The 20,794-nt window shown below is 43.1% G+C and overlaps 2 protein-coding genes across 7 annotated transcripts in view; both read right to left on the bottom strand.

Moving 5' to 3' along the window:
- PHKA2 (phosphorylase kinase regulatory subunit alpha 2) overlaps positions 1-11,211 on the bottom strand; it is a 48,358-nt gene extending 37,147 nt beyond the window's left edge. For all 3 annotated transcript variants that reach the window (XM_087757813.1, XM_087757814.1, XM_087757815.1), the window contains exons 1-7: positions 10,999-11,211; positions 6,070-6,228; positions 4,648-4,695; positions 3,987-4,155; positions 3,038-3,120; positions 2,315-2,395; positions 98-196 (exon numbers count right to left, since the gene is read on the bottom strand). In XM_087757813.1, coding sequence (XP_087613939.1) covers positions 98-196; positions 2,315-2,395; positions 3,038-3,120; positions 3,987-4,155; positions 4,648-4,695; positions 6,070-6,228; positions 10,999-11,076 — 717 coding nt within the window. In that variant the 5' untranslated portion in view covers positions 11,077-11,211. The remainder of the gene's footprint in view (positions 1-97; positions 197-2,314; positions 2,396-3,037; positions 3,121-3,986; positions 4,156-4,647; positions 4,696-6,069; positions 6,229-10,998) is intronic.
- Positions 11,212-14,676: 3,465 nt separating this feature from the next.
- ADGRG2 (adhesion G protein-coupled receptor G2) overlaps positions 14,677-20,794 on the bottom strand; it is a 62,527-nt gene continuing 56,409 nt past the window's right edge. For all 4 annotated transcript variants that reach the window (XM_087758172.1, XM_087758174.1, XM_087758175.1 and 1 more), the window contains 2 exons: positions 20,338-20,490; positions 14,677-15,430 (listed from right to left, as the gene is read on the bottom strand). In XM_087758172.1, the coding sequence (XP_087614298.1) occupies positions 15,246-15,430; positions 20,338-20,490 (338 nt within the window). In that variant the 3' untranslated portion in view covers positions 14,677-15,245. The remainder of the gene's footprint in view (positions 15,431-20,337; positions 20,491-20,794) is intronic.

Here is a 20,794-nt window from a genome sequence, read left to right as displayed (position 1 = left end):
AAGTTCTTGGTTCAGTTAATCAATATTTCATTTAAAAACAAAAGGGTGAGGGTGTTGGGTTTTCCCTTAGCAAAGGAAACAGAAGACTAATTTTTACCTGACAATGTTCTACTTCATCAGGAAGAACATGAATCACTGATTTGTGTCCTCCATGAGCTCCAAAAAGATCTAGTTCATCAATTGCTTCCAAAGCAGCCTTCAAAAAAACCCAAACAACCCAAATACATTAAGTACCTTTTAGGCCAAGTATACATCCTAGCACCTGTGCTTATCCTCTGAAGGAAATTACTTAAGACAGAAGTTTGCTCCACAGACATTTTATCCTCTTTGAAGGGAAGCTTGGCAATATTTTAGAAAAAGTAAATATTTCTGTCTTTCTGCTAGTAGGATACAGGACTGATGTGCGGGTCACCCTTCTTACAATTTAAAGACAATGCAAAACAATGGGGATCACAGCTTCCACTGAGTTAATATTTAAATATTAAAGTACTTAGTAATAAATGTTTCTCCTGTCCTATATGCCAAAATAACCCCCCATTCAGTGGCCTTTCACTCCTCCTGCCTGAAGGGCTGTTCAAAGAGGAAGGCTTGTTCAAGGCATCTCAGAATCAGCAGAGGCCTGTGCCCCGAGAAGAGAGCATCACCATCTCTCTGACACTATCACTCCCTGAGGGAGAAATGAGACATCTGCTCTTTGCACAGCCAACCGAAGCACAGCATGCTCCATGTCAACAGGTGAATCACCACATCTCGCACCTCTTGGCCATAACGCATTCGCCTAGTGAAGACATTAGCAGCCCAACCACCAACTCCATTTGGGCACTCCTACTTCAACCTAGCAGGCTACAAAACCTGACTTTGCAGAAGCGGGGTATACAGCACCGCACAGGGAATGTGGCAGGAAGAGAGCAAGGACCGGATAGCCAGAGCCAGGCTAGCAGAGCTGCCCTCTGCAACGCCTATTCACAGGGTTGCGGTAGCACTGAATGTTGCTCCGTGCCCATTTTTGTCCTGCAGGTTCACGGTAATGCCAAAGGAAGGATCGCACAGCACAGCTTGCCTTATCTCTCTGAAGAGAGGCAAGGGTATTTTTCTTTTTCCAACACAAACATGGGTTTACCAGCTCTGCAGAGCCCTTCTCTCTAAGAGAGCGCTAGAGCAGCAGATGTTCCTGATAGCAGCAGAAAGCCCCACTGAGGAACTGATAGCCGGGACCATGGGCAGCATTAATGGTGCAGAAAAGGCGCTGACATCCACTCAAATGCATACACCCTGCGCTGTACTGCTGCCACGGATAGCCACACAAAGCAGATACGGGAGAGAAATGTTAAGAGGCAGAACTCCTGAAGCAGATTAAAAAAAAAAATAGCATCTACCTCACCCTCTGCAGCAGGGCCTCCAGCATGCCCCCCGAGTCCCCACCCCAAACAGCACTTTTATTGAACTTGGAGCCACAGAGAAGCAAAGCTGTGCAGCAAGTCCTGCAGATCGTCCTGACATCAATGTGCCCAGAGGTCATGCAGAGACCACAGCAACCCGCATCAGGCTGTTCAGCGCAAACAAAATTCGTACTGGACAGCCAAGGAATAACCTTCCCCACAGACAATGTCCCATCACTATTCAACTGAACTGTGGCCAAGACTGGCAGTTTCTCCCTCTTGCAGTAACACAAGATCTTGGTAACTAATAAATCCTGCTGAAATGCAACTACACCTTGGACCTTAATGATATTTGGCTTCTGTCAGTCTGCCAGACACCATGTAAAAAGGTAGTTGTCAATTACACATTTACATTTATGGCCTTTGAGCTTCATTTAGAATCTCCGTGACCTTGTGATGGAGGAACCAGAAATATCCACTTTCTTTTAAGTACATCCTTATTCATTTTTCTCTCTAAATTACTTGTGAATAATTTCTTAGACTGATATTCTCTTGTTTTCCAGAATTTACATTTGACTTAATCTTACTGTGAAAACATTCCATGTAATACTGGGGCTGGAGAATTAAGAAAGAAGGACAGAAAACCAGAGGCCACTTTACGAGACTGCACCTCAGTGAATCTATCAGATTCACGCCTCAATGAAGCTGGTATCCTTCCTGCAATCCCTGGAACAACTGTCCTGAGGTCCTTCAATGAAAGCCATTATCACAAGGATTTTACACTGAAAAATACTCACACCCAAACAAAAGTTCTTATACAATCATTTAACTACTGCATTGGCCAAGAATACTATGCAAAGGAAGCCATCAGGTTTGTCAGAGCCCTTCAGCATGACAGAACAGTGAGGAAGGAGGTGTCAGAAAGACATTCTCACTTTGGCCATCCCTACGGAGCTTGCGTTCAGTTCAGGGATGCCCTGGTTTGTCTTATCACCACGTTCCCAAATTCCATAATCCTGCAACAACAACATCATCAAGAAAAATTGGCATGATTATATACAAAAACAATGTTCTCCCCGCCTCGCCCCACAACAAAACCAGACCTCTGCATGAAATTAGTTTATTTGCCTTAAGGAAAAAAAAAAAAAAAAGAGAGAAAAGAAAAAAAAAGAAAGGCTCCAAGTCTCCAAAGAGCCCCTCCCCATGTTTAAAGAGCAGCACATAAAAATACACCCCTGCAGGATCAGGTCTACAGCCATGAATCACTGCCTTCACGAAACACACAAAGCCCTTTATCCTTCCCCCGTGCATGCTTCTCCCTGTGCCCCTTCAACTCATCACTTTCCAAAAAGTTTGTTAACGCTTTCATCTTCTTAGAAAGGCCCATAAGATTTTAATGGGACATCAGGAAATATTATTAATTATCAATAAAGAAAAACTGTTATTATGATAGAACAAGTATACCTCACCCAGGCAGCAGTAAATCCTCCACAGCCCTCCCACCATCTCCAAAGATGCTGCTCACAATGTGAAGTACTGACAGGTTCTGATATCTTCTCATGGAAAAAGAAGTCCGTATTTTCCTTCTCCATCAATAAATAATTTTCCACCCACATGTGAGCAGTGTTTAGGTAATTTACACATAAATAACTACTTACAGCAACTTTGTAGGCAGCTTCTATGTAAAAAACAAGATTCTGAATAAAGGTAACTTCATCGAGGGTGAAGATAATACGTAACCCTGATTAAAAGAAGGGAAGAGAGTAATTATACTGTATCAGAACTGAAATATTTACTCTTCAGTGAGTTTCAGGCTTTTGTTTATTCGTTACCAACTAGCACCCACTGAAATCAATGGAAACAACTCATGATGATTTCAAAAGATCAGGCAGCAAGCCTCAACACTTGCTGCTGATAAAATACTTCAAATGCCACCAGTACATACTGTTTCAAAGACCAACTAAAAACCACCCCTGGGAGAGTGGCATTCAGACACGGTGGGTACGAAGCAGAGACAGCTGAGCCAGCTCTGGCTCTCGAGAGCAGTGCATCCCAATTCCCACAGCTCCCCACCCCTCCACCCGCTTAGTGCTCTATCAAGAGATCAACCAGGACAACCAGGCACACGCTCCGCAGGGCTCAATTGCAAGGGGCTCTGAGGACAGAAAGACACATATGGAAATAAATCCTTATCCTCACAGGAGGAGTAAAGTTGAGAAGAGCACAAGATAAAACAGCGCCAGCAGGGAGGGGAACACAGACAGGACTAGTGGCACCTGACTCGATGTCGCCACTCTCTGAAGAAACCTGGTTGTCCATTAGGACTGCCTATGTAGTCTTCAAACGTGAAACTCTTCTCTGACACGACTCTGAATATCTCATGTATTTGTACGCCAACAAACATTAAGGGAATGGACACTGCCTGGGCAGTTAGTATAAACATGAAATCCCAGCTAAGCCACATCTCTTTTCCAGTGCAATATTACTTTCTTCTGAGTAATAACTATGTAAAGGTCTTTGAAGCTAGTTACTTCTTTTCCTTTTTAAATAAAAGCTAGAATAGAAAAAGACTCAGGAATAGTCAAGGCTAAAGTATCTTCTGCTTACCTGATGCAGTCATCTGTGCCAAGAAGAGCAGGTAAAGGGAAGTTGCATCCACTTGCAGATGCCCCCACTGGTCGTCCCCAACCACCGTGGCACAAGTAGCAGAGTTATACTTGGCATGTAGGCAGTCTTTGGTACTCTGTGTGCGTTTGAACTTCTCTACCTTATCTACCTAAAAAAGTACCACAACTTTATGAAACATTTCAGAAGAAATTCTCCAAACTATTTCAAAATTAACACCTTTTCTTAGGTGAGGAGAAACCTGAGGTCCTAATTTTTGCTACCTCACTTCAGTGTGTTTTTGATCAGAGTGCTTAAACACATCTCTAACTTTAGTCTCCAGCTAAATCCACATCTCTTTGGGAAAGAATAAAATGAAACTACCTTGTTGAGTTCAGATGTTAGTTACAGGTATGCATCTTGGTGAAAATCAGTTTGCAAAGGCAAAACTGTGATTTGCTACAAGCACAATCTCAAAAAGGTGCAATATCAGAGTTTTGCTCAAGGAAACTCGAGAGTTTTAAAAAGACTCCCCACACCACTGCCTACACACACACACAAAAAAAAAAATCACTCTACAGAAAAGACATAAGGAATACATGCCTCAGATGAAATGCTTTGTAAATGCAACACGTACTAGTTCAACTCATATGTGTGACGTTACCTGTCTCATCATGCACTGTAGGAGTCCCCGCATCAGCTTCACAACGTTCTGCAGGAACAAAACAGACCAGTGACACCCTCACAGGGCCGGCCCCATCAGCTGTTACAAACAACATTCAAAAGCGACTAAGTCTACACCCCCTACTAACTTCCTGCCAAAGGTAAAAAAATGCGTATTTGCCTGAAATGCTTTACATGCCTTTTTTTAATATACTGGTTGATTTTTATTCCCACTTTCTTACCTAGGAGAACAAATCTTTTCCTAAAGGCCCTCTCTAAACAGTGGAGCAACTCTCTGTGGTCCTCCTATCCAGCTAAGGAAGTAAGAGGAATGCTATGTCTTGCAAGAATAATAATAATGACGATGATGATTTTTAGAGTGACAGATCCAGGAAACACTGGTAGATGACTGCAAGACATTGACATGATTGGAAAACTTGTGGAGCTTCTTCCTCTCTTTATACAGTACAACAGAAAGCAGACGACTGATGTAAAGAAAGGGCCTTTAGTGCGTACAAAGAGAAGCGCAAGATTTTGTCTTAAATGAAGAAATCAACCCCACCTTTTTATCCAAAAATTATGATAGCCTTAAAATACAATCACACAAACTGACTCAAGGTTATTCTGTCATCACAGATGTCCCTGGTTTGAGCAGTACATGTCAGCACAAAATTTACGCAGTGCCTTCAAAACAACAGCAGGACACTGACACTAACGCTCCCTCGCTTCCCATTTAACCCACCTCTACACTCTCACTTCTGATACCCACTTTCCCAGCTGTAGATTATAGAAATTAACTGTGTGAGTTACCTCCCCTTCCAATTCTCCAGCGCATGAGTCTTACCAGTTTGGAGATTGTTGCCTTGTCTGGTTTGATCAAGTACATCTATACACCACGTACGACTTCCGTCAGATGACACAAGTGCACATTTCAAAGACTGCTACTTTAAACGGCATGCTTCTCCTTACAGGAAAGAATGGTCTAGCAGATAAATTGCTAACGTAGGATCCAAGGGACCTAGACTTGATTTTCTGCTCCACAATACACCTCATGAGGGATCTCAAGGTTTAATCAGAGGCTTGGAAATTTGGGCATAAAATCTCTCAGAAGCCTAATTTTCAACAATTGGCCAACCAATGGAAGTTTGACTTCTACATGGTTTTGTTTTATTTATATTTTAATTCAGATGTTAGCCTCTCTGTCACCCAGTTCTCCAAATCCTGCTTGCCAGAAGCCTGCCGGGAACACTGCACACCACACGCTACATGGATGCTGCTGTCACAGGAACAAGACATGTACTCCAAGATGGGAAAACCCTGCCAGATCCTAGACACAGCAGCAATGCGAATGCACCGTTCAAAACCATTACCATATGAAAAAAACACAAACAGCATAACTGGTTTGCACTGAACTTTGACATACCTGCTCGAGCTCGTAGGCTTTGGCCTTATCCTCGTCCCGGTCCGCATTCTTCCGATAAGCCATGCCCAGCCCCCACACAGCCAGGATGCTGTAGATGTTGTCCCGTACCCAAGCATCCTTATGGTCCCTACCAGCTGAGAACAGTCCTGTAACTGGATTCTAATCACAGCAGAAAGAATAAAGAACAAACGTTACTACCTGAAATCCCATCTATTAAGATGCACCAATTCTTTCCATATCAAAGGGTGACAAAACAGAAGAGAGAGCCAGAGATGATTTCACACTGATTGCACACTGTGGCTGCTCACAATTTTGCAACAGAAGTGAGGTCCCATCTTTCTTTCCCAAACTCACACACGTGAAATGCAAAATTTCTTTGAACACTTCAGGATATAAAGCTTCTAGTGTCCAGCTGGGCATCCTCATCCACATAGGATTATTAGCTAAGTCACCGAGTGAAATTTGAAATACATTGGGGAAATAGGAATTTAAATTTTACATATTTGTAAGGGAAAGAGAGTACTGAGTTAACATTAGAAACTGAGTCTGGGGTCTATTCTCTATGTAACTGGTCTATGGCATAATCTTGAGGAGTAAAAAAACACTACTTCCTTTCTAGGACATTAAAAAAAGTATTTCTATTTATTTACCTGCTTGGTTTATGACAGCTAAAGCATGAATGCTTGCAAAGCCTTTTTATATCCTCCTTTGGAAAATGTACAGAAAGACGAGTTCTGATGGTGTTGAATCGCAGCACTGACTGAAAACCAGCACACTGAGTAGTCTCCTGTATCCCAAATACTCCATTAAATTTTTCGTTTCATCATTAATTCCCAACACTTCATTATCATTAATTTTTAAGACTATCTTTCTCAGCTGTATGTTCTTCACTAACAAAGAAATGAGGTAAAGAGGCAAAAGGTCGATAGAGCTTTCAATCAAATCGAGCCTTTATAGCCAATTTCAGTGGAGTGAACAAAGACCAGTTGCCAGGGCTGGTGTGACAAGGGGCAAAGATTACAATAATAAAGATAAGTAAAATTAAAAAGAATACACACACCAATTTTTCATTTCTGCCACACAGCAGTTCACTCAACTCCTTCCGTAGTTATTTTTAAGAAGTTTGGAGGGGGAGGAGCTTCAATTACAATTTCCTGGGCTTTGCATGTGACAGCCGAACATGACACAGGTGACAGCCTGACACACATGACTGGGCACAGTCAGTACTATTGTTATGGTTTAAATACAGCAATGTCTAGCGGCTCACTGAGAGTAGAAGTGTGTAGTTCTGCTGGAACAGTCCCTCAGCATGGTCTTCACAAACCGAATAACAACAGCAGGACCACCTACTCATCTATTTGATGGGTGAAGTAGCACATATGAACTCAAGGAGCTTAAAAAACTTCTTTCTGAACTTAAAAAGTCAAACCAAGGAGTAACAGAAGAAGAATAAGTGAGCGAGCAAAGAAAGGAGACCCTGCTCCCAGTTCAGCGCTGTGTCCACATGGCGAAAACCAGGATCTCGAAAGGCAGACCACATATTCCCAGTATTTTTAGAGGGCACTTTGGTTCCCTCCTCCCATGCAGCACAGCAAATGGGTATGTACCTGCAGCCCTGGCTTGACAGAGATCATCCTTCTGCCTGAGAAATGATAATTTTGGTTTATTTTTCCCCACCCTCCATGCTCGGCTGGCTGCCAGTTGCAAAATAAAAATACCTCTAGGTACCAAGACAGAAATCCCAGAAAAATGGCCCATGCAAGACTTTAAAAGACCATTCAGTCCACAGGGAGGGACCTGTCTACCTTCAAGAAGCCGCATTAAACACATCCAAGGGCAGCTATCACCATTTCAGCACCTTTGGTTCCTCTACAAGAAGGTGCCAGCTCTTGGGGCACACTGGGGCTGGCTCTCATGGACTGACAACACATTAGTGTCCTTCCTCATGCACATTCAGAATGTTAGCAAAACAACATAATCAGTTAATTAATATTTTTAAATTTTTTGTTTATAAAGTACTTACTCTTAAAAATTACAATTCTTTTCTTCTGTTGCCTGCTGACACCATATGAAAAGTACAACCCCTACAAGGTGCTAAAGAACCTGAAGAAACAGTGAGCGTGCTTAACCCCAAAGATGTCAAAGGGATTTTAGCTCAGCTAGTACTTCAAAGCATTACGTCTACACAGTGATCGCTAATTGGACTAGCAGGTCTCATCCTGCAAATCACACTGCACATACAACGGAGCAAAGAATTTTACCAGCATCCATGGGCTCTGCAAGCTGAGAGCACCGCAACAGAAAGCTGATTGCTGGACTAAAACTTTAAACTGTTGTATCATGCCCAATCCTCTTTTTAAGTCTGTCTGTTAGTCTGGAGACAAAAAAATCCCACAACACCAGTTCCTACAGGGGACCAGATGCTAATAAGAACTTCAGCAACACAGACACAAAAATAGCAGGGTTCTAACCAGAGCAGCAATACAAGGAAGCCCACATTTAGCGTCTTAAATTTGCATCTATCTCATTGATCCGTCAGATGAAAACGGATGTAAGCCCCAGCAAAGTTTGCAGATAGATTGCTTGCATGAAACCAGATGTAACACAATTGGGGTTACCCATAAACGTATGCCAAATGTGCTTTCCTTATCAGCTCCATATGCTTTTCTCTTGTAGTACCCTAGCAATACTTAAAATGTATACAGACATTAAGTTTTCCGATTTTACAGACATATTTTAAGATTCACATTTTTTCTTATCTGATTCAAATTAACAAGTGTAATAAGCAGCTGAGAACAGCCTTCTGGTGATGCTCTTCAGAGCTTGCTCAGCTACAGTATCGAAGCATCCCTCTGGCCCCTGGCCCCAGGGCCACGTGCAATAGCTGGCAGACCCCACACCACAGCAGGCCGGTATAACCAATGCAAGGGCACAAGACAGGAGCCAGCGGTTTGGTCTTAGCCTCCTTGTACAGCCTTCAACAGGATCACACCTATCACTGTGAATGCCGCAGGGACTGATCAGCAGAATGCAATGGTTGCAAAACAAGACGTTTGCTACGGATCCAATCCTGCAACGTGCCACACACGGAAAACTGTCAGCCCTGGTGAGGGGTCTGGACCTGTGCTTTGAATGCACGTCTTCCTCACAGCACATACATCCTGCAGCAAGCACTGCATCTCTTCACTCAGCTGAGCAGGACACTTTAAATCTATTGCAGTGGAAAACCATAAAGAGTATAGATATAGAAAACAAATCTAGAAGCCCCTCTTGCAGCTTCTCTCTGGGCCCTCTTGTGATATCGTTGTCCCTCTGCCTTGCTGCTGGTCTGTGACTAAAGCAAGTCCACATGCAGAAGAAAACTTATTTATCTCCTTCCTCCACCTCCAAACTCTCCCCAGCATTGAACACTTAGTGGAAAAGGCAGCACTGAGTCATGAACATGCATCCTAGCACTGTAAATAGCAATTACAAAATTCTGGGTCACTGGTATAAGCTCCCACATTGCCATTAAGTTACCCTTTTTATTACTGTGAACCATTAATATCATTAAGGCACAGCTTTCACGGCGCATGTTTGATCTCTAGATTCCAGAGGCTCCATCTCTTCTCTAATGGCGGCTGTTATTAGCATCCTCATCCTATAAACACGGAAATCAAGGCAGGCACTAAAAGTCAAAGTGACTTGTCCAAGGTCATCCCACAGATAAAAGGCAGAGACAGGAGCACAGCTCAAAGCGTCTCCTGCACCCCGGCACAGTGAGAGAGCAAAATTATTGTCTCACACCACTTATACCAGGTCCTTGCATTTGTTTCCAATGAGTTTACAATAACTAGTACACAAACATTAATTCACAGGTGTCTGGATCCTGTGCCCAAAACAATAGTCAGTGACAAAAATCTCACCGACCTAAGCGGATTTGGGTCCTCACCTCTTCTTTCACTGCTTTCCAGTTTCTTGTAAATCTCAGCAACTAAGTATATTTGGGAACTGATTCGTGCAAAATACCCTGTTGCTCTCATCTTTATGTATTGAACTGTTTTAAATGAAGCATGACACTGCAGAGCACGCTGTGAGTACCCATCCTCAGAGCCTGCCTGGGTGAAGCAAGTACATTAAGCAGAGAACACTACCATGCTACACGCTTATGCATATGCGCTGGCCAAAAACCACGAAGTGGGTAATAGTTTTTCCCTACCAGGCTGGACATATTTGTTTTTACTGCTCACACACACAGGCAGCACTGCCTGACAAGCCAGAGCCCAAGCAGCCTAAGACCAGGAGAAGTGGCTCCGCTAAACCCAACGCTGCCCAGGCTGCACCAGCAGCAGGCCGGGGACGGGAACCTCTCGGACGTGCAGGGCTGCACACAAGTCCTGCAGCGAGCAGGCACGCCGGCCGCTGCGAACCCTGCTCTGTCCTGGATTCACACCCAGCTGATGCTGACAGACATATTTCAGAGGCCCTGCTAGGGACCTCTACGTTACTGGGACTTAACTGTGTTACCGCCATGTATACATATAGTGTTACAACGGGTGGGTGTGTATAATATGACCACGAACACGCTCTATACACAGAATTACCGTTTGCAAGCTCAGACTTGCTGTATTTGCCACTTATCTCCCAACGTGCATTTATATAAGCCTCTAGCGAGCACCCCGGAGGATCCGCACCGCCTCAGCCTTCCCCGCGCTCCTCCTCAGGCGGGGAAAGGCGGAGATAGGGAAAGGAGGCCATGCGCCGGGGGGAGGAGGTATTTTCTTCCACCGGCCCCGTCGTGCCCCTTGTGCAACCAGGCCGCGGTCACCGGCCCCGGCAGCTCCGGCCGCTCGGCCCGAGGCCCCCCACGCCCCCCGCCGCGGCTCCCCAAGGCGCCCGCCGGCCGCCCCCAGCCCCGGACAGGCGTCCCGCGGCGGCGGCTGCCCTCACCTGGTGGCAGAGGATGGTCCGCTGGACCAGGCGAGCGTAGCCGTCCAGGCGCACCCCCGAGTTGCTGCGGCTCCTCATCGCCCCGCGCCTCCCGCCTCAGCCGGCCCGGCTGCCAGGCCCGTCCCCTCCACCCGGTCGCGATCGGCGCGGCGGCAGCCGGAGATGGCGGCGGCGGCCGCCTCCTCCCTCCGTCCCTCCCTGCCGGCCGGCCTGCGCGGCGGGCGGTGCGCCAGCCCGCCGGTGAGGCGGGGCGGGGCGGGGCGGGGCGGGGCGCCCGGCCTCCTCCCTGCGGGCGGGCGGGCGGCGGGTGCCGGGGGGCGGCGGCGGGCGGGCGCGAGGCCGGGCGGTCTCGCGGCGACATGAGCGGGCGCGGGCGCAGAGAGCAGGGGCGCTCCCGTGCCCGCGAGGTGCTGGAAACGCCACGTTTCGGAAGAAGCAGCAGGCTCCCCCCCGGCTGCTTTTCCGAGCGTCCGCACGCTGCCGCGGGAGCGGCAGGGGAAGGGCGAGCGGGAGGGGCCCGCAGGGACGGCGAGGGGGCGGCGGCGCCCACGGGGCTAACTGGGAGCGCGGGCAGGGCCGCGTAGCCCCGAAAGTCAGGCTGAGTTGTCAAAAATAAAGGCGATTTTGTACATCCACTTCGTGAGTTCGTAAGACAAAATGCAAAGGGCCACAACATTTGTTGGAAGCCGCCTTTTTTTCAGCCTTAAAAAAAATACCGGTTTGATATCTGATAGAATGAGAGGCAAAAAAAAAAAAATGCAAGACTTTATCAGGTGTCTTCACGCACCAGCCTTGGCTTTCCAACTTAATAAAAAACCCAAGACTGAGAGATTTCTGATGGCAATGGACCTGCTATTCCCAGGGGCGCTCACTAGGGGCATTAGGCAGCGTGCGCTTCTGACCCGATTCGCCCTTGGGCGACTGGTGCTTTCACGCTGTGGTTCCCTAACACGGACAGGACAGGGGCGAGCAGAAAGGGAAGTCGGGCAAAGAGAACCAAGACTTAGAAAGCTGATAAAGACTTAAAAGAAAAAAAAAAAGCCGCGTGTTACATAGAGTTGCAAAATCTTGAGTGAGTTCCCTCCGTGCTGCTGACAAGAGGAAGCAGAACAACAGCCGGCGCGGGTGGGTGCTGGAGCACGGAAAGGATGCTGCAGGGTAGCTGGAGGTGTGGGAGTCACTCAGACTTCAGACAGGATTTTGTTGTTGTTGTTACCTTTTTTTTTTCCTCATGTGAAATTACAGCATTAACAGAGTTAATTTTGTAGATTTTTTTTGCTGTGCTTACTTCATAGGCTGTGTAACCGACAGCCATGGTTGAGAAGAGAGTCTTAAAAGGAGACGTGTTCGTTGAGCGGCGGCCGTCAGGCAGCGTTTCTGTAGGTGCTGCACAGCAGGACAGGGACGGGGCGCTGCGCGGAGGCTGGGTAACCCCATCGGCCCGAGCCCCGCAGCTGCGCTCGGTGAAGGCCGCGCAGTCCCAGAGCAGGGGCCGCTTCACTCTCCCCGCAGCTCCGCGCGAGCTTCCTGCTTCAGGGCGCTGCTCTTTGCAGAGAGGATTGCGTGCGCGTAGGGAACAGGTCTGCGGAGCAAGGCAGTGCCGGCTGCACGCAGCACGTTGCTGTTCATCTATGACTAAGCGTAAAACCTCCGTACGCATGCCCCCGAGTTAGCTTTGCAGCCACGAGCTGACGCACAGAATTTTACTTTGCGCTCTGGGAAGGGGTTGCAGCTTTCATCGAGCTCAGGGCTGCCAGGGCTGAACTGCTAGCAGTGCACAAGAGACCAAGTACCAAAAGGACGCTACGACACCCAATGCGCAAACACTTTTTCAGCTAGTTTAATGATGATAATTATTCACGGAGCTAAAATAATATGCAACATTTTACTACAATATGTGTGTGCTTTTAAGCGGCAAAGTCAGAAAAGACTCCCCACCCCCAGGAATAAGAATCCTAACGTATGTTAGCGTGCAAAAATAAAAACAAAGGAAGACTCCAAGCAGGTCAGTGACAGTGGAATATGCGTTTTCATAGGGAACTTAATTACTGAAGCCAAACTCGGCTGTGTGCTTTTGCTCATAGTATTCTCGTGGAAGAGCTTCAGCAGACTTGAGGGCAAGCACTGACTGGACAGACTTAGGTCAGGGTTTTCTCTGCTAAAAAACTGATCTGCTAGAACCATGGAAGGTAAAATATGTGGAAGACAGTAAGTGTAAGGGCTAGGTCAGCATTTTCTCCAAGAGGTTAGGTGCTGCAGCTCATGTAATTTGAAGAATTGTACGACACCCCAGTATAATGACACATTTATCTAAAAGACAAAGTTTATATATTTTACATGTTGTACTTGCTGTAAATTTATTACTTTTTTTACAGTTGAAAATATAAATACAAGAACATTAAATAAATTTACAAGAAACAGTGCAAAGGCAATTAGCCAAATAGTTAAAGCATTCACAGAAATGCATTCCAGCTACTAGCATTCCAGTACCGTCTTTTATTAACATACAGTTAAAACTGTGTGGATAAACACAACAAATACTTTAAATTCTCACTTTAAAAGCATATTCAGAGTAGTCCTGGACATAGGTGACCAAAAGAACCCATGCGTCGCATATAGAAACACAAGAGGGGCTGAGCACTGAAGAGGTTCAATTGCTGAACTACAACAGAGCCCCAGATAGGAGGCACGTAACCGATGCTTTTTGGCGAGAAGAGTGTTTCCAGGGTTCCTCCCTAGGTCCACTGGGAAAGCAAAGCCCTCGCTCCCCTCCAGTGTGCGTCTGCCTCAAAAAATCCCCTTTACAGGGTCCGGCACTCCGCAGTGTGGCACCAGTTTGTTCTAGCTCTTGCTCCGGAAGCACCCAACCTTTGCCCGAGAACACAAGGGAAAAAAGCAATGGCCACAGCTGCACACCTGTGTGAGGAAGAAGAGGCACAACCAGGGCTCACGCTAATTTCTGTTCAGGAAGAATCTTCACAATGCTGTATGGGCTCTATTTTCTTTCAGCTGTTGTGCACCAAGAGCCAAAATCCAGCTTTTTCAAAAAAATATCACAAAGGGAATGAAATTTTGCTTCAGAAATTTCTGGGCTAGGGCCTCAGGATTTGGCTTGCCAACCAAGGGCCAAAGTACAGGCAGAAATACTCATTAGAATAGCTCAAGAGCTGCCCCTTAAAAAACAGCCACACAATGAAACAAACAACTTCTCAGCTACTAAATATAGCAGCTAGCATTTATTCTCTGTATTTTTTCTTCAAAAAATAACACTTCTTCACTTTTCTTTATCACTGCAAATGAGAAATGGCAGTGTGTTTAATCTCTGGAACCACCACTCAAGATAAAATATTGACCCTGCTGAAATCAATGGCAAAAAGCTCCCATTGACTTACGCAAGCCGCTAACATAACTTAGTTGTATTTAATAACCTACCGACTACTGTATTTATCACTCCCTCATTCCTGGCACTCTACTTGGATGATACCCAGTTTCTATCCCTCTGCGGTGTACTAAGAGGTCACTAAAGGTTCAAGACCCATAGTGTTTGTATTTACAGTTCCATATCTAGTGAATGTATTTAAACCACTGTAAGTGATTTCACTTACTGAACAAATTAACATCTGTATCATTCTACATTAAAGTCAATTATTTCAATTAAAGAAAAATGAAAACTTACAATAAAAGTTAAAACACGAATTATTTTTCTATACATAGGAATATTTAAATTTATATTACAAGAAATAAATATAAAAGTATCATTAAGATGCTTAAAGGTTGATATTTTTCTGCTTATATACATCACTATAGTTTGCTACTACAATGTACAAAAAGTTGAAGACAGTGTAGTTAACATATTTAAAGATAACATCGTTTGTACGCACAAGTTGTAACTTCCTACATTTATACAATACTACTATGCATTATATCCAGATAAACTTAGTTGTAATGAAAAAAGTCTAAACAAAACTCTCCTTTAAATGTAAAAAAAAAAAAACCTCAAAAAAGCCTCTAATGAAGAATCAAAATGAAAATGTGCCAGCTGTAATTTGACATCCAAGATACCTTGTAAAAATAGTAGCTTTTTTTTTTGTTCTAATAATTGTCCTTGTCAATCCATTGCATGGCTGCCTTGAAGTTCCAGTACCATATATGAAATAAAATCAGTCCTTCGTCTGCTCACATTATGTAAAACTGTTAAAGTAAATCTCTATGTCACACCGTGAAACAATGTGCTGTTTAAAAGGAAATCACATTTTCTCAATAAAAGTTAGGCTTCCCCTCTTTGAAGTCCTTCTGAGTGAGATATGGCTTTTTTGGCTGCCTGTATCATCCTTTTCTTGAAATACAAGTTGTTTGCCTGAAAAGTCATGGAGACACACATCGCCATTCTGTACGCTGAAAGAAACACCATTCTTCTCACTGGGAAGATGGCCTGTTGAAACAAAAAAAGTGCATCCCCTATCAGAAAGGTTCAGAATCAAGTCTCCCATGCTTTTTCAGTCATTGCAGGGAGTTCATGCACTCTCATTTTATCCCTGCAACAATTTCAAAATACAGATTTTTCTGTATATATTCTGTATATATTTATTTTCCTGTGTGAAATCAGTAAGAGATGAGAGATGTTAATGTGTTTACGCACAATGGGATTACATATTTTAAGCAGCGAAGGTCACAATTCTCAGAATGTAGACTTTAACTTGGAATAAATATCATTAGATAAGATGCAAAATACTTCTCATTCTAGTTTTGCTTTAACAAGTTAAGTTTAAAAGGTTTCTCAGGTTTGCCATGCATCCAAAACAAGAAAGTGTTTGAGAAAACAAGGATTTTTTTTTTCCTTTGAAAGGTACTCAACTTGCAGCATTTATTTCTGGAGTACAATCAGAATATGGCCTAGGTCCAGTCATGGGTCTAGGCCATGTTTAGACTGAGAATCTTACGCATTTACATGAATCTACAATGAACACATGTAATACCACTGCTGATTGCAGCCCGTTAATGAAATGCTCCACAAATGCTCAGTTCACTGGATACAATCTCCTACTTCTATGCATCATGTTCTAGATAATTTTGACGAGAATTAGGATTTTTGTATTGTAAGTATTTGTGCAAATGCTTCTGGTTGGATTTTTTTTTTTTTTTTGCAAAGCAGTCAAGTTTAAAAGATCTGCCAGGATCCTGATATCATATGTATCACATCAGTAGGAATAAATTATAAGGAATATCATGATGGGGAAACCAAAACCAGAACTAGGATTTCTTTTGGGAGGGGATCATTTTGTTAAACACTGAGGAATGAGTTCACAAACACAGATGCAGAGCTGCCATTTATCTGTTATACCAGAAACAGAATTAATAAAAAACGTAAGACATCCAAGTTTGCTATTTGTGTTACTATTCACAACACTTCATATACAAATGTCATCATGATTCAATAGATTTCAGTAGACCTACTGGAAAGACGCAACAGTGAAGGCAGAAACTGCTTGCGGTTGATGGTTTCAGGAGCAAAAAAACACCAGTGAGAAACCGCTAGGCAGTGAAAGATGACTCTACTACAGGGATCAAAATCTGATCCTCTGTAGTACACCTGGATTCAGCCCATCAAATACCTCAAATATCCTGGAGCAGAATCCTGCTTTGGCTTTGTCCTCCCCTTTCATTCTCTCACTACCTCAAGCTTCTGAACCGTTCCAGAAGGGGCAGGGCCACATTACAGGATGCTCTTCAACTACTTCTTGTTGGGGTCATCAGAGGGAGAAGTATTTGGTGACATCCCTCCCCTGTACTTAATCCCTCCCACAGAAAGGGTTCTGCTGCTTGAGTGACTGGGCTGGACTGCTCTTCTCTATTCTGCTTGGGCCAGGGCCCCCAAGCATATAGGTTTAGTATCAGTCTACCCAAGCACTTCCTCTAGAAACTAATCTGTCACTTTAGGCAGGCTGCATAACTTTCAGCAGTTATCCTACTGATTCAAGCAGATGTCAATCTATCAGTTGCATCAAAGTCTCATTGGCAAACTTTTCTTTGGAATAAGAGATGGTGTTTTTTAAATAAGACATGAACATGTATTTCTAGCTGATAAAGCTTACTACCAGTTTGAAAATGTAATGCATATAACAAACGTCTCAGGATGGGAGCTTAAGGGAGTGGGTTTGTGGGGATGGCTGTTAAACAAAGATTACAAATTCCATGCCAACCAACTGAGCTGCCACTGGACCCACAAAATGGAAGCAATGGCCCAACAGATTATGCAAAACCTCTTAAATATAAAGTCTAATATTTAATTATTAATTTAAAAGGCCATCAAGCACTAAAACCGGCACAAATGTAAACAGCATAAGATGAGCAGAAAAGCTTTGTTAATCAATTCAAATCAGATAAAGACTGAAATGACAGAAAATAACCATACTTGCTGACACTGTAATTGTGCATATACAGTTGTTTAATCCCCTGCCTGACTACAACTGTTTTAGTTTAGAAGGAGTGTTCAAAATAGCTGTGCCCTAACGTTAGGGCAAAATCTGAGAAGCAAATAAGGCTATTGTGTGAACAAATTCAGAAAGGTGGTTTCTGTCCCTCATTGAGGAAATCTGCAGGTTCAGCCATGTGATACCTAATGGTAGTTTCCCAAACATGCAAACCTGTAAGAGAAAAACTGAAAACAAGGAAGTATTAGTATGCCATGAAAAAATGAAGTTACACAGTCCAGTAGGCAAGCAAAGCCACAGGCCGTATAGACACTCCAAACTTAGCATGGCAAGTCATTCAATCCTGCATCTGGAACAGCATTTCAGTAGAAGTAGTGAAGCCAAAACCATTAAGTGTTTACAGCTGAGTACAGCCATTTATGACATAGGTCTTAATTTCTAGAGTGTTTTCTTTTTGGAGCTCACTTTTTAAAATTAAGTACTGTAATGTTATTTTGAAGTTCTAGCTGTGAGAGCAGGGAAATCAGGTACAGCAAATTATAAGCTCCCATGTTCCTATCTAACACAAGTCAACCACCTTTTGGAGGCATTTGCCCAGCTCTTCTGAGATACAACTGCCACATGTTTGGAAGATTAAGCGTAAGGAATTGCCTCAAAGAGCTTTGCTGGGAGGACCAACCCTATCCAAGAATAAGTTTAGCCTCTTCTTGTGGAAATCCTAAAGACCCAGAAGAATTTTTTAGTCAAACAAACTATGCAGGCAAAATATCATACAACCCTTTTGATATGAATGGAGGATGTGGTACAGGGTTCACAGCATTCAAAACATACAATAAAATACAAGAGGAGATGAGGTGGGTCATCTGAGACATTTGTGTTCGCGAGTGTATAGGAACAAAGTTCTATAAAAGTTCTTTCAGCTGCTTTGTCTGAGAAGCTGTTGGCACAGGACATACAGACTCTCATGCTGGAAAGATCTAATTATGTGAATAAACTAGGACAGAATGAGAGCACGTCACACAGAATTGGCATCGCTCAATGTTTTAGACCATCAATTCTGCATCTCATTCTAAAATACTACCCAAATCAACAAAAACTTGTTCCAGAAAGCCACAACAGGACCATTCACTCAGTTGCTACAACAAACAAGTTCAATAAAACATTTCAGATATCTTTCTTTCTGTTGAGAAAAGTAGCCAAAATGCTTTTGTAGCTGTGTATAAGCATGTCAAATGTTGCAGGGAGAGGTGGCATCTTTCAGAGTAACTAACATAGCTGGAAAAAACAAACCTACAAGACATGCAGGCTTTTGTGCCTGAAAATTTCTCTCTCTTTGAAAAGTATTACTTCTACCTAAAAATACTGCCTTGCTTTGTATTTGATGACAGAGAGAGTTACTGGATTCTAGTTCTCAGCTGACCTGTTAGATGCAAAGTATGTTAATTATTGCATTATGTGGTATCCAAACAGAGAGGTTTCCTAAAGGAATGACAAAAAAAGAAGGAACTAATTTTACAAGTTCAGTTTGGAAAGCTGTTCAGGGCATGTCCAAATGCCATTTCCTGAAGTGTTGTGATTTCTTTACAATATGCAGCTAGTACCTCCAAGTGGACAGTAACCTATGAAGGGGGCAGCACATCCGAATTCAACAGCTTTTACTCTGTACATCTGAGAGATTTTCTGCTGAGATTATCCCGCTGATTATCTGCTGTCTTCTGACAGCGTATGCCAGGAAACAAGGACAACACAGCCTCTGTGAGCATGTTCTACAACTTCATACTAAACTATCTAGCTGATGGCATGACTTCTTAGCCTCAACTCTTGATCAGTTGGGAAAAATACCTTAGCCACACAAGAGTATTGTCCTGTAAGTTTTGCTCAGCTTAGGCTTTTATACATTACAGATTTATAAGTTATTTTTCTCTTTGAAAAATTGACTGTCTTGACTGAGAGCTCAAATCAGCAGCATGATGTGTGTCCAGCAAGAGTGTGAAAAACTAGATTATGTCCACTGCAAAAAGATCATTTTTTAATAAGTACATTCAGTAGAGATTCATATCTAGCTTTCTTAATAGACAAATAAGCCACACCAATTTGCAAGTGAAATTGATTGGAGTGCTACATACACCTGCATTTCAACTTCTCAGGAACAGAGCAGAGGGTAACAGTTCAGAGGACAGTACTGTGTTAGAACAGGAAGGATAGAGAATTTTACTTTTGAAGGATTGTTTCCTGCAACAAAGACAGATTTCTGTTTGGCAAAAACATCCTTAAAAACCCCACAGGGGAAATAAAGAGCTATAGAGAAATTCAGTTTCAATACTTACCCTGTAGCCAACAATGAGGCAGCCCTCTCAGCAGTGCTCTCTTCACTGAGGTGATTTTATAAGTTACAGTCTCCATTTTCTCTTACTTCTCCTCTCATAAGCAGCTTCCATGTGAGCATTCTATTAATGTTCTTCCTCATATTACTTCCTACATGATTTCTTTCATACTTTCAAGCTACATTATTATCCTATATTTCTTTCTTCTTCAGGCAGTGTTTGTTTTAATAAGGTTTAAAATATGAACTGTTTTAAAACATGCTTGAAGTTTATTGTCATATATTCAAATGACAAGAAAAGCGTTAACAGCAGCTTCTGGTAAGTAATTGCTCTAATAACGAATATTACCTCCTATTTGATAGATAAATCAAGAGTTCCCACTGAGTAGTAGAAATGGGTATTTTAAAACTTTGTCTGTAGGCCCCTAAAACATTTGTGAGGACATCCTGAAATATTCTGACCCTATACTTATGAATAATATTTTGTCAGCACTTCATTTTACATAAGCATGAAAAAGCATAGCACTTCGGTTTTAAGACAAGAAAAAAATAGCTTGAGAAATACTATTTTGCATTTATACATACCATTTCCATTCGCGTGCACTGAGTAATCATTATTCATTAGCAGTGTTGTAGAGTTAGTGGAGTTACTGTTTGATTGTAAGGAATTGGAAGAACTGGATACTCCTTGATTTACAGTCTGCTTCTTTAAACCATTAGTAGCAGTTCTACTCCAGTCTACAATAGATATGTTACAGAAAATAGCACAACTCATACAAGGAAAATATACAAATATTGTTAATAATGCAACTGAATTAAAATAAAAACAAGGCTCCACCAACTCTCCTCACAGTATTCTAGACAGAATTATATTCTCCTAAGAATTTCATGTTTCTTGATGTTTAAAATTATTTAAATCTAGTTCCTTTTTCTCTTGGCCCTTTCTTAATACAAGCAGCCAACTGTCATAGTTTTACAACTGCAGACGAGATCAGAAAAATAACTAAAGTTATTATCCTCTAAGCTAAAGTGTATAAAAAGT

This window comes from Nipponia nippon, unplaced genomic scaffold (genome assembly GCF_047370975.1).
Source record: "Nipponia nippon isolate SJK-2023a ecotype South Korea unplaced genomic scaffold, ASM4737097v1 scaffold_2, whole genome shotgun sequence".
In the NCBI taxonomy this organism is placed as follows: Eukaryota; Metazoa; Chordata; class Aves; order Pelecaniformes; family Threskiornithidae; genus Nipponia; species Nipponia nippon.
The sequence above is the reverse complement of the archived record's forward strand: the minus strand, read 5'-3'. Positions and strand labels throughout refer to the sequence as shown.